This window comes from Strix uralensis, chromosome 13, assembly GCF_047716275.1.
Source record: "Strix uralensis isolate ZFMK-TIS-50842 chromosome 13, bStrUra1, whole genome shotgun sequence".
Lineage (NCBI taxonomy): Eukaryota > Metazoa > Chordata > Aves > Strigiformes > Strigidae > Strix > Strix uralensis.
Genome location: NC_133984.1, coordinates 14,251,391 through 14,265,544, shown reverse-complemented (window position 1 = coordinate 14,265,544; position 14,154 = coordinate 14,251,391). Strand labels below are relative to the sequence as shown.

The 14,154-nt window shown below is 36.8% G+C and overlaps 1 protein-coding gene across 1 annotated transcript; it reads right to left on the bottom strand.

The window, feature by feature from the left end:
- Positions 1 to 3,308: 3,308 nt before the first annotated feature.
- On the bottom strand, positions 3,309 to 12,987 carry LOC141949249 (homeobox protein CDX-4-like). Its single transcript, XM_074882617.1, has 3 exons — positions 12,558 to 12,987; positions 7,387 to 7,532; positions 3,309 to 3,585 (listed from the first exon to the last, which is right to left on the bottom strand). The coding sequence occupies exons 1-3, from the start codon at positions 12,985 to 12,987 to the stop codon at positions 3,379 to 3,381; spliced, it is 783 nt and encodes a 260-aa protein (XP_074738718.1). The 3' UTR covers positions 3,309 to 3,378.
- Between the last annotated feature and the right edge of the window lie 1,167 nt (positions 12,988 to 14,154).

The window sequence follows — 14,154 nt, the reverse complement described above, 5'->3', positions numbered from 1 at the left end:
GTGCCAGCATGTAGTTCTGAATTGTATTTTGCTTTGGGATGACATTTGCTGGCAAAAAAAAAAAAAAAAGGCGTAAGCTACAGTTAGATAAAATGTGCAAACCCTGTCAGAGACAGAGTAAGAATTCTCTTCTTTCAGCTGCATGCCATTTTCCCCTCTTCATGGCTTACCATCCTCCTGACCTGGTAACATGATTGCATATTTAATTGCTCTGTAATCAAGTTTACTAAAAATGATTGCTGTTAGTCTAAAAGAATTTAATAAAGTGGATTTTGCTTAAATTATTTTGAGAAACAGCTGTGCCACTACACTTGGATTTAAAGGGACATTATGATCTAGATGGGGGTAGTTATGCACAGTACAAGATAGGGGGAATAACTTATTTTGACTTAGCTGTAGTCAGAGAAGATAATCTGATACAGTTTTTAGGCTTAGACATCATTACCTAGTGCATGAAAGAGAGTGTCTCCCCTGAATATTTATTAATGTATGCTTTGAATACATTTAAAATAGACCTGATGAAAAAAATTGAGGGTGAAGATCATGAAAAAGGAAAACACTTTTTATTAACAAGACTGATTTTAAACATGTCATAGGAGGTGCTCTGTATCCCATTCAAACTCCCATTTGACATCTGAAGTAGTCTCATTTAAAATGTTTCCTTCATGAACAGTGGTTGTTCTGAAGTACAATCAATGGCTTCAGTGGCTCTTCTGCCCAGTTTGTCAGAACAGCGTGGTGTTTCCCAGCTGTCTGGCAATTCAAAGAGATAGACTGGAGCTTGTTTAGAAACTGCAAGATGATAATTTTGAATATGTTGAATGTGAACCTGGTAAATAACCATATAAGTTTTTTATTTCAATTTTGACATAAATTAGAAGGAAAGAAATTTTAAGTTAAGCCATGCATTTCTAGTATACAAATATAACGAATTATGTGTTGTATCTTATAGCTCTTTACTTGCTATTCTTCCATGTTGATTTGAAAACTGATCACAGAAAAAAAATCTGGAAACTAGAAAAAAGTTTTCTCTTGCGCTCCATTTCTGTGTTACTGATAACCTTCACAAAAGCTGTCTCCTGCTCTTCCATAGAGGTAGGTCTTCTGAAGATTTGAGATTTGGTTAGCAAGGTAAATGTCCTCTGCCCTTTTTCTCTTGTATGTTTAAAGTATTACAGCTTCTTTCTTCATGAGTTTCTTGGGAAATTATTTTATCTTCTATATCCTTCATGTATAAAAGGACAACACAGGTAAAGGGACTGGTGGAACTGGGAAAAGCTCCTTTCCCAAATCTGTTATAGAGCAAACGTATGGATTTCTTTGAATGAAAAGCAGAGCAGAGCAGCACATATGTGTCTTGCTGTCTGCTAGCATGTATACGGCTAGTATATAAACAGAAGTAGATCTGTTTGTGTGCATGCTCTATAACATGCCGCTCTGCCTTCTAAAATGTCCCTGCAGTCATGTAACACTATAATATCTGTGAGCAGTTTTAGAAGATCCGGAATTAAAGCCATGCAGATGTAGTCTCAATTTCTCATAGGACTGAGTTTTATACGTATTTATATACAGAAGATTTTTTGTTTACAGTAATTTGCATTAAGATATGGCCATTTAATTTAACTATATGAATAGGAGATTATTAGAAATATATTGGAGAAGCACCCACAAAATGCTTACAATCAGCAAGATCTTATCCTGTGTTACAAATTTTCTTCCTAGTTTAGCTTGAGACATTTATGTCTACAATTATGTAATTTAGTATTTATTTTTGAAGAGTGTTATTCTTGTAACTCCTAATAGAATTACTCTAACAGTTATTTTTAAATGGAAAAGTGAGGCACGTCTTCAAATTTATCTGATTTATTGAATCCAGATAGTCAGTGCTTTGACAAGTTCTTTCTGTGTTGTTCAGTGCAATATCAATGATCGTTGACATTAAGAAAAGCAGAATTTGATCTGCTGTTTCTGAGACCAAGAGTTTGATGTTGTTGAAATAAGTGATGCTTTTCCTATGCCAGATAATGGTGTTTTCTGTTAGTATTCTTCTGTCTTCCCTTTTTATTACCTTTGTTCCTGATGACCTTTTCAGTAATATTATTTTTTTTCCAATATTTTTTTTCCAATAATGCTATCAGAAAGCTCATAATATGAAATTCCAATGAATAGTAGTACAGAAGGGTTTGGGGATTTATTTTAGTGCTTTGGGTTTTCTTTGTACTTTTTCCAGACTCATCAGTTTTCTTCTATATACCATTGCTACCTTCTTACCTGCCGCCATGAACCAATATTTAAAGCTAATCACAGTGTGAGCATGTTTATCCTTAATTTGTGCTCTTGCAGGAGTGCCCATGGATTGAACACTTTTTGTTACATGCTTGCTGTGACTTTATGGATGCTAATCTGCTTGATAACAGCTTCGAAATACAGCTACTTTGGGATATTTCTTGCCTTTAGCCCAAAATAATTGTCATGTATAAAATCAGTGGCCAAAGACTGCTACTATTGCACTTAAAAGGTTTAGAGACATTAAATTCTTTATTTGCTTTTTGGTGGTTTGCTGGTAGTAACAGTTCTGTTTCCATTACATTTGTGCTCATATTTTTGAGCAAAAATATATGCATTTATTGAAGACTGAAGTAATACTTATCTTCCAAACTGTCTGGCATTTACTAATGTGCATGACAAATTGCTGCATTTCTTACAATTGAACAAATCTTGGCAGGTTTGGTATGATATTATATATCTGTAACTATTGTTTAGGAGATTGGCATGCTTGAATACATTTTCATAGGGCAAAAAAGATTTTTTTATTTAATTAAATGCTATATGTTGGTATAGCAACATTGTTATGTTTCTTGAGGGTTTAAAAGTGTTTTAAATGTTTTTGTTCTTTTCAAAAAGTAGCATTCTTTTCAGTACACTTAAGTGTAAATATTTATTAACATCTACGGTTTACTCTAATTATATAAAATTTAACAAACCAAATACACCCAGCATCTTATATTTTATGCAATAGTACTCTATTTTATAATCAGTTCACTTAGTCTTCTGTGTATACATATGATCAGACTAGAACTATGTTTACTTGAATCTTCAATTGTATCATTCTTTGTGTCAGTATCTGAAGCAAATTACCTCCTACTCAAAGATTTTGAGTGATGAATCTTAGCAGCACAAGTTCCCTGAGATTTCTGCAATAATTAAAATATTTTGATAGTAGTCCCAGATCCTGTACTTAGAAATCAGCACTCTGAAGACAGTTAAATGAGAATGGTCCTTTGCAAAGTGGAGTTTTAAAGGGCGGGGGGGAGTATGGACAAATGGTGGCAAAACTCATCCTTTTTTTTTCTTTTTTCCTTTTTTTTTTCCCTCTGTTCATTCTGAAACTATGACTTGATGAATGTCATTAGGCTGTAATCCATTTATTCCATGTGGTGGTGGGAACAGAGAGCTAGGTATTTCATTTGGACTGAGTGAACCAGAGTCACTCTGAGCTGAGCCACCGCTGCCATCAAACTGAGATATTTTCTTCTTGATCATTTTTCTTTCTTTAGCTCGGCGATTCTGGAACCAGATTTTCACCTGTAGTGTTATAAATGATAGCTGATTAACTCAAAGCAGTGCTTAAGTTTTTACAGTAAAAACAGCATTGAAAATATAGGTATGTTTAAAAAAATTATTAAAAAACAAAACAAAAAAAGCCAAACCAAAAAACTCATAAACCCCAAAACAAAACATAAAAAACACCCCAAACCCCAAAAAACCACAAAACACTGAATTTGTGCAGTAAAAAATTTTTTAGTTACTTTGTATTCATTTTTTGCATCATAATCAATAGAAAATGAGACTCCTTTCTTAGACCTGCTGTGAAGTGAACTTGCTGTGTTTTATTTAGGAACATAGGAATCAACTTACTCATGTAGACTTGGGGTCCAATTAGTTCATCAGCTAAACTTTGACAGTGGCATGTGTCATACTTTAAGATGCAATTATGTAATAATTTTGAAGATTTCTTTATCATCTATGTTACAGATTAATTCAAACCCAAGTACCGAGGGTTCTATTTCTTCATTTATATTGTGAGTGATTTTTGTGTGTACATATATTCTTATGTATTTTTAAAGTTTAGATTTTTTTTGTTACTGGACTGTATCTGTAAAATACATATATACCATGTTGTGTCTATAAATAGATATATCAGCATTACTTAATGACAGTGAATTTCCCAGGCATATGAAAAGACTCCTATCAGTTTGAAATCTACTTTTCGTTTAAGTATCTGTATTTTCTTTCCTTATGTGAAAGCGTGAATGAGTAGAAAACACCGTTTTCCTTATCATTAATTTTTTGTGTTCTTACTTTACAGTTTTTGTGATATCCTTTAAGGTGTGTGGAATACAATATGTTATAGAAAGTTGTACCATTGCTTTGTATTAAAAATCTCATTATTATTTTCTAGTTACTTTTTGTTACCTTACTGGGTAATGACAGTAAGAAGGATTTAGCTTTGACTGTCATGAGTCCTGTAGAAATGTAGATTATGTATTTTGTGTACATTATACTTGAAGGAAATCTACCAGTCAGAAATTGGATGGCTTTAAGAGCAACAGCTATGTAAAAGGAAACTGCTGATTTTATGTGGCATTGTTGGTTACACCAGGCAAGTCTGTGTTCTAAGTCAGCCAGCTTGCATAACGTTAAGGTGGAAGTTTGGAATCTTTCATCATAATTGCAGTTCTCTGAAAATTTTCCAATGCAGCTATATCCTACTGTATAACAAACTTTAGTCCATCAATGGATGCAGCATTGGTGGATAAGGGAAGAGCAACTGATGTCATCTACCTGGACTTGTGCAAAGCTTTTGACACTGTCCCGCATGACATCCTTGTCTCTAAACTGGAGACACATGGATTTGACAGGTGGACCACTTGATGGATAAAGAATTGGCTGGATGGTCGCACTCAAGAGAGTTGCGATCAACAGCTCGATGTCCAAGTGCCGTTCCTCAGGGGTTGGTGTTGGGACTGGCGCTGTTTAACATCTTTGTCCCCAACATGGGCAGTGGGATCGAGGCACCCTCAGCAAGTTCACTGACAACACCAAGCTGTGTGGTCTGGTTGACGTGCTGGAGGGAAGGGATGTGTCATCCAGAGGGACCTGGACAGGCTGGAGAGGGGGGCCCGTGTGAACCTCATGAAGTTCAACAAGGCCAAGGGCAAGGTCCTGCACATGGGTCGGGGCAATCCCAAGCACAAATCCAGGCTGGGAGAGGAGTGGATTGAGAGCAGCCCTGTGGAGAAGGACTTGGGGGAACTGATGGATGGAAAACTGACTGTGAGCCAGCAATGTGCACTCGCAGCCAGAAAGCCAGCCATGTCCTGGGCTGCATCAAGAGAAGTGTGGCCAGCAGGTCGAGGGAGGGGATTCACCCCTCTACTCTGCTCTGGTGAGACCCCCCCTGCAGTGCTGTGTCCAAGCTCTGGAGCCCCCAACATCAGAAGGACATGGACCTGCTCGAGCAGGGCCAGAGGAGGCCATGAAGATGATCAAGGGGCTGGAGCACCTCCCCTGTGAGGACAGGCTGAGAGAGTTGGGGTTGTTCAGCCTGGAGAAGAGAAGGCTCTGGGGAGACCCTAGAGTGGCCTCCCAGTGCTTAAAGGGGCTACAGGAAAGATGGGGAGGGACTCTGGATCAGGGGGTTAGGGATAGAATGAGGGGTAACGGTTTTAAACTGAAAGAGGGTAGATTTAGATTAGATATAAGGAAGAAATTCTTTCCTGTGAGGGTGGTGAGACACTGGCACAGGTTGCCCAGAGAAGCTGTGGCTGCCCCCTCCCTGGCAGTGTTCAAGGCCAGGTTGGACGGGGCTTTGAGCAACCTGGTCTAGTGGAAGGTGTCCCTGCCAGTGGCAGGGGAGTGGAACTAGATGATCTTTAAGATCTCTTCCACCCCATTCTGTGATTCTATGAATGATAGACTTGTTTTTCATAGTTACTTTCTGGGGCAACTTACAGTGTGCGGGTTGCAATCTATGTACTATTTGGGTCTGGGATTGAACATCAGTGCACTACAATATGTTTGTAAAAATACAGTGCTAGATCCTTAAATCCCATTGCCTATCTATGTATCCTTACACTTCCAGCATCAATTGGTCCCTCTCTGTTCCATGTTCTTGCACAGACTGAATGCAGAAGCAAAGGAGGCTACTGAAAGAGAATATTTTAAAGAACTGAATGTGTATATTCAGAAAGAATAAAGTTTGTAAAATTCTAAAATGAAAGATCTCTTGTTTAAATTTACCTGAGGGCAATAAATCTGGTTGCTAAGGTATGAGATGCCTCATTCAGTACTGCCAAATCTTTCCTCATCCTCCTAACTGTAGCAGAACCATTGCAAATCTGTTGTATAAAGAGGGTTGGATTCAACAGTTACTTTATGTGCAGACCACAGAGCTGTGCCTTCTAAGTGTGCTCTTCAACACAGTGATTTTAGGAAATTCTTTAGCCTGAATTCCCCTAGGCTTTGTATGAACACAGCTAAGATACCTGTGCCTCTGCTCAAGAGACTATCTTTATTCAGGACAGAGCTTAAATATGTACTTGATATGAACGAATGCAGAGCTGCTTTCCAAAGAAGCAAGGGATCTAAGTAGGCACTTGAAAATTTCCAGAATGGATAGTCTTGGCTACATATATGTGTATAATACACATAAAAAATTTGGCACCAAATTGTACAGCCTGAAGCATTGTGTATATAGTGGGTGTGAACTACTACTGTACTTGAAATACCTGTGAACATAATAGTAAAATGAAATCCTGACTTGAAAATCAAAGATTGTAAAAACTACTTAAAATGTGCTGAAGTCCAACTGACTGAGGAAGAATGTGGTCTGTGGAAATAGTGGCAATAAATTTGTAACAAAAAAATACATAGATATCTCATTTGCTCCTTGAATGCTGAGTTTTCATTTTCCTGGCTTACAGCTGAAATATATCCAGTGCTTTGGAGTTTTTCTGGCCACCATTTTGTGTGATTGCAAGAAGAAATAAAATGGTGAATATCATAACTCTTGAGAACATGGCTTGAGATAATGTTAAGATGAACTGTTTAAAGTCTAGCTGTCTAGCAGGCTGTTATGCACGTAAGTACTTTTTCTACTATAAATTAATTCAGTGACCCATAATTGGAGGTTTTTGTCAAATTAGCCTATTTATTAATTTGTATTTGCATAGTGTATTTTCTGTGTGTCAAATATACTTGGAAACTGTATCATGGTTGCCTTTGCAATACTTTTGGATACCGAACGTAATGCTGCTCATGTCCCCTGGCAGTAACAGTGTCTGGTGAATGGGTGCGTATGAATGATAGACAGTCTCTGTGTACCTGTCTTTCAGATAGTCCCAGGTTTGCTGCAAGTTCTGACTTTCTCCTTATTGTAATGTATCTGTTGCAGTGAAATTCCTTCTCTAATTCTAGTCTCTGATGATCTGTGTAAACAACTCGGTACTTTTCTTTTGTTCTTGTTTTACCTGTTTAAGAAAGAAATATTATTAATATGTTGAATTTTATTTTCTATAGCATCTTTCTTTCAAACATCTCAAACATTTTACAGACATTAATTGACCTACAGAGTACTTGTATGAATTGCTTTCTGTGTTACAGAGAAGGAACATGAGGTGCAGGGTGAGTAAGTGAGTATTGGTTATCATAACTGGCTTTCCCTCTTCACCTCCTCCTCTCTGTAAACATACATTTAAATGTAAAGCTCTTAAGTGAAGAACACCCTGAAGCATCTTAAATAATTCACAGCAGTACATAATTGGTGCTGACTATATTTCATCTCAAAGGGGTTTCATTTCAGTGCTCATGAAGTGACTTCCGTGCATATGCAGGCATAAATACACAGGATTTCCAGACTGAAGTTCAGTCACAATTTGTTTAGTTGCACCGTGTCCTAATTGTTTATTTGAGTTTTTAAAGATCACCTCTCTAACACAAAGAAATGTCCTACTAGAAATGCTTTCGCTTTCTTGCGTGGCCATAGGACATGATTATGAGTTCAATAAGTTAAATAACTTCCAACCTTTTTGAATTTATTTTTTCAAAAAGGTCTAGTCTTCCAAGATGCTGTGTGCCTGTAGAGGTATTACTGGGGGTACTCTGTGTGCTGAGCTTCCTTTCCAGCTGAAGGCACTTGTCAGTTTGTAAGACGAGGCAATAAAATGCTTGTAAAAGGATTTCCGTATCATCCTCTCTCTAGCGTATAAAAGAAATATTCTTAGATATATTGGATAAATACTGTTCAGAGAAGCATTATGTGATATTTAGAAGGTATCTCTCATTTCATAGGCTTTTTAAAGCAATTCTTCATGTAATAATACAGAGAGATCACTTTTCCACGTATTTATTCTCCTTTGCACTTTCAACAGCCAACTAGATAGTTTTCCTTTTTCTTCTGATCTTCCCAGGTTTTTTTTGATGTGAGGTTTCTGGGACAAACTGTAGGACAAAGACTCCTTTAAAGTGGTTCCCTAAAATCCACTGAGGTGTTAAGATGGAGCACACGCCACACAAAGGAGCGACAAGGAGATCTTATCAAGAACTCCTTTCACATTCAGAAACACAAGCCAATTGGTTTGGAATTTACAAGCCCTAAACAAATGTCAGACTCTTTCATCTTAGCAGAGGAAAAAAGGACAGAAATAGATGAAGGAATATTTTTTCATCTGTTCTCTTTAATTTTGGACCAACACTGAGAATAGACTGCAGTATTTTTATCTGACGGCTAGAGGTAGACATAGCTTAAGACATTTTGAAATATGCATACTTAAGGATGTTTTCCCAAATCCTGTGCCACTTTGACTTCTAGTGTACAAGGTTTTCCTGCCTAAATTTGCAGGACAAAAACAGTCATCAAACTAAGTTTACTTTTTTCAAGGTACAAATTGTTGACTTTGAAATATTTGCTCTAAGTGATAGTTATAATGTTAACAATAGTATAGATATTCAGGTTCCTTGTAAACTGAAGGCTTAGAAGGTGATCTTTGAAAATAGGTTAAAATTCAACAGGGTTATTCCGGCTTCACTATAATCAGCAAATATGACCATGATTTGAGGGGGTGGAGAAAAGGAGTAGTTTTCCCCATTCCCCTTGGTCATAAAATTCACAGAGTATTTCTTCTGAAGACAATAAAGCTAGGAGAAGGCCTCTTTATTTGCTGTGAAAATCATCACCCTTTCCGGCAATATAACTCCTGAAGAAAAGAGGGAGAAGGAAGAGACAAGACTGCATATCAAAGCAAAGTGAAGTGTTAAAAGGGTCTGTTGCCTCAATATGACAGATAGGCCTCAAAACCTCAGACAATGTAGGCCAGTAGAAAATAGATGTCACAAGTAGTTTACAAAGAAAAATAAATTAGCATTAGAGCAGAGGCCTAGCCTTTTTTTCCTGCTTTTCTATTTTGCTTTCTGCCTGTGTTTCTGCTGTCATATAATCTGATTTACCTGTACATCACTGGTTGTTTAAATACATAAAATGTGTTGACTATAGTTTAAAAAAACCAAACATCTGAGGCTGATCTTGCAAAATATAAAAATAATGTTGTCCTTTTGTTTCGTCCCCTTAAAGTACATTCTCCTTCTGAAAAGGGTCACTCCCAGATGTTTCAGATGAAGTTTTAAAAGATACAAAAGCTGTTTTCTAGGCCCTTGTTTAGATACCTTCTTTTCAGTAAGTTTCGTGCTTTGAAGGCTCACTTGTTCTTAGAAAATACACATTTTAGACTTGATTACACAGGTTTTAGAAATTAATTGGTCTGAAGTTCTGCTCTTACATAATTGAAGTTGATAGGGCATTTTGTCATTGATTTTTAGTAAAAAACAGATCAGACTGTAAGGAATTCGATAGATGTTCTTTATCTCATGTTCTTTTTCTCAGCCTGTCTGGGAAGATATCTTTACCAAGCCCACTTTCAGTGTTTCTTTTTTAAAATGTCATATTACCTCATATGTTTGCAATGTCTGTATATTTGAAATAAAAAAAGGTTTGGTTCTGAATATATAGTTATGATCTTTTAGTAAGAGGATATATAATTTCAAATCAAATTTTATGAAAGGACATAGTTCTTCTGTCTTCATGATGTTCTGTCATCCTGAGAATTGACTTGGTCAGGTAAATTTTTATTTCACTTTTCCTGCAATTTAATTTTTTCTATAAAATGCTAAATACGAATATTGAATCAGAATGCAGTATATTTAATAGAATCTAAATAGAGGGGGAAAAAATTCCCATTAACATCTTCTCCCCCAAATAATTCCCATTTTCTTTCAGACAGTATTTCAGTAGGCTCCCTCATTGAATTAGATGTTTTGATTTCTGTTATTCCATGCTGCTCACATACATCGATGTGAGTACATGCCACTAGTGAAGTTAAGGACATACACATATTTTCTTATATAAATATATTTGTAAAGTTTAGGGCTGTAATTCTGAAATTTTAGAGCAATAAACTGTATTAAGCAGCGATAATATTGAAGGGAAGGAGCCCGTAGCTACTTTGATAGCATGAATAATATTATGGCAGTAAGGAAAAACAGAGAGCAAGTCTGATTCAAAGAGTGGTTATAATGGCATCAAGTAAGTTTTCTTACATTATCTTCTAGAGGAAGCATAGCTAAATTAATATGTAGCTGTTACATGCATAATTTTATCCTTGTCATTATTTGTTTGAATTTCCTTTAATTTTTCACAACTTTTTATGTGTCAGTATTAAAATTTTCCTCGTTTTACAGTTAACATTATTTTTAAAACACCAATGAAAAGCCAAATTTATTCGGTACTTTTCTTGTTTTGCAAAATACCACATTGCTGTTTTACTCTCCCAAACCCTTTTTTTAAGCTGGATTGGTGTCTTGAGCCAATTCTGTGAAGTCCTGAGCTGTTTTTAACACTTCAAAGGATTGGGCTCTAGGAATGCACAGCCTCAGGACATGTATCTGTTGACAGGCCCTGTTTCACCTGTCCAGTATTGTTCATAAAGTATTTCAGCATGTTTGTGAATTCTGTGTAAGTACTTTTCAGACTAGAGATGAATTTAAGCACATAACTGCTTTTCTGAATTGCATATATATTTTATGAAGTTGAGGAAGCACGTGAGAAACCTTTCAGGATCTTCCATGTCTGTGCAATAAGTGTAAAACTAGAATTTAGATTTTTAAGTCTGTTTTATTCTTTAAGAAAGGTAACACATTTAAAATTCAGTGACAACATGACAGAGACAGGGTTGCCTCACTGACATTCAGTAGTCTCAGTTGAATTTGGTCTACACTCAAGCCTTGCATCACTTCTACACCTGGAAATCTCCAGTGATGTTAATGAAGTTACTGCTGATTTACATGAGTATACATAAGGGGGAAAAAACAGACTATAGATCTGCCTGGCTTTGAAGACGTTTGTAGAGGCTCCAAGTGGAAGGATGGCATTGCGATATCTTAATGTTCCCTAGGCATTTTCTATTTAGTAACAGTGGGAAAACAGTGTGTATCTATCTGCTTTATAACTAAGAAACAATTAGCAGACTAATTTTGCTCTTGAGTAGTAACCATTTGAAGGAGGATTGTGTCTCAAGAAGCAGTGCTGATTTTCTGTGTCTTCTAAGATTGCTCCAATTGTAATTGCTTTTCTTTAGAGCATTTTCTTTGATGCTTTCTAACACACACTTACTACTTTTAACCTTAACAATAGATTTAGCAAACCTTGCTACACCCAATTTACACCTTGGGAATATACACCTAAAGGTTCATTTGGCATGCCGCTGGCAAGAAAACCAGGCGTATCAACGAGTGACACTTGCAAGAAAGTGATTTTTAATTGTACAATTGTGGCAAGCTGCAAAATTCTGGTACGTGAGAAAAATTTGTAAAACTGATTTGAAACTAAATGAAAAGGACTGATGAGATATGTGGTCTGCAAACAAAATAGTCTATGCTGATCATTTGAGTCAGTTTATGACTCTAGGAATATTTCTTCTCACCTAATCTAGGCAGAAAAATAAGACACAGGAACAGCAACAGAAAATTGCATAATCACTACAGTTGGATCAGAGCACATAATTTTCTTTAAAAGTATTGAAAAATCTGTAAAGATTTCAAAAGATCAACCTGATTTTATATTAATATTTACCTTAAGGCACAAAAAAAGTATGTTAGTATTTTTGCTTGTAGCTGTTAAATGTTGCTGCATTCCTTGTTCCATAACATTGTCAAGAGTATCAGGTTTTTCATCCAAAATGCTTTACAACAAAGATTCCTGGACTTGAGTGACATGTAGTCGTATCTAAACACAACAGCCATTCCCTTATAGTAACCTTATAAAGCCTTTATGGGACGAAAGTGAAACTAGTGCAAATTTAGTTAAAACTGCATTAAACAGCAGTAGGTAAAATAAATGTCATAAATGACCCACCAACCTATGTGCTTCAAGTAAAGTTAATTATTTATAAGATTGGTGATAGCAGAAGATGCTTTCTCAGGTTGAAAGTTGAATATACACTTACCAGTAGTGTTAGCTTGCACCGTTTTCCTCATCCATTCATAAGAGCTGTGCCTTTGGCTGTTGGGAGAGATTTGCTGTGTATTAATTGTATCTACAGGAGGTAACCCCCCAGATCCAGCAGGATGGAGGGAGCTGTAATCAGCAGAACTGTAGGAGACCTGTCCAGGAGACGAGCCATTGATCTGTGCAGCAGCAACCGTGCTGGAAGGTCCTGGGCCGTAAGCGTTCCAGTCCTCCCTCTGTGGGCCATAGGGCGATCCCCAGGTTCCTGCAGGCTGTCCATGGGTGTCCAGAGTTGGCACAGGATGATATCCCATGTAATCTGAATAGGGTGGAGTAGACACAAAGTTTTGCACTGGCAGGTTGTTGTTCCCCCTTGCAGATCCTGGATACATGCTGTTCTCGTTATCCAAGAGAGAGCTCACATACATGATTGTCACAGATTGTAAATACGTTGTCACAACATCTTGTTCTTCGGTATTTTCTTTCACCGCTTAAAAATAATTGTGTTTGGTTTTCTCTAATAATGCCACTCTGCTTGGAATCTTCTACTTCATCCTCTTTTATTATCAACTGTGTTACCAGGTGCTGGTGGTAATGGTTTACCAAGATCTTGTCTGACGTCAGCCTAACTGCCTGCCTCATAATTACATTTACATTCAAATGAAGGGCTGACCAACCCCACCTTTCTGCTAGTTCTGGTGCTTTCTCTTTCAGAGAACCTTTATCTATCCTATTACCCTTCCCTGATATTCAACAGCAATTCCAGTACTGTAGATGATGCAACAGTTGCTTGTATTTGTAACCTAGTAAATTGAGCTTTTTTTAAAAGAAAAGACAGTGATAACTATAATAGCGGTGTTTGGTGTTCAAATGATTCTTGTCTGAAACCTTTATTTTGTGATAGGTTATCAATCAACAAGTATATCTGTTACTCTTAATTTATCAGATACTCAAAAAAAAAATCTAATTTTTTGAATAATTGTGAGTAACCTTGTGAGCACCTTGTAAAACAGCATGTCTTGAATATAACTGTCTCAAAAGATTTTCCCTCATTACTGATGTTTCTAAGTGGTTTTCCAGCATGGGAGAAATTAAGGCTCTAACTGTGATGCACGTGTTCACACTCTCCCCATACAGAGTGATTTAAGGAGATCCCTTCATCTGATGGCCTTTGCAAACAGATACATTTTAAAAAGCAGACAATAGATCTTCCTAACAAAGATGGTGCCAGAAATACAAAGAAAATGACTGTAAAAAGCAGTGAAAAAAATCTTTGATTAGGCCCAGTAATATTGTAGGCTTCTGTTTTAAACTGAAAACAGCCTTTATTTGCCTGAAAGGCTGAGTTCCTTCCTCTGCTGTGTAGTAGTCTGTTTTCAGTGGTGGCAGCTTAAGTGAAATCAGCAGGGAGAAACATCTGGGTTGTTAAGTTAGTGGATCAGAACTGCCTTGATGCTTTTCTGTAAAGTGCTTGACACACGGCTGCCCTATAGGTCAATGTAAGGGTTCCCACTTAGAAAAAATACTCTGTACGTGTTTTTATGCTGTTATTAAGAGATTGACATTAACACAGGAGACCTAAACCATACCTTACA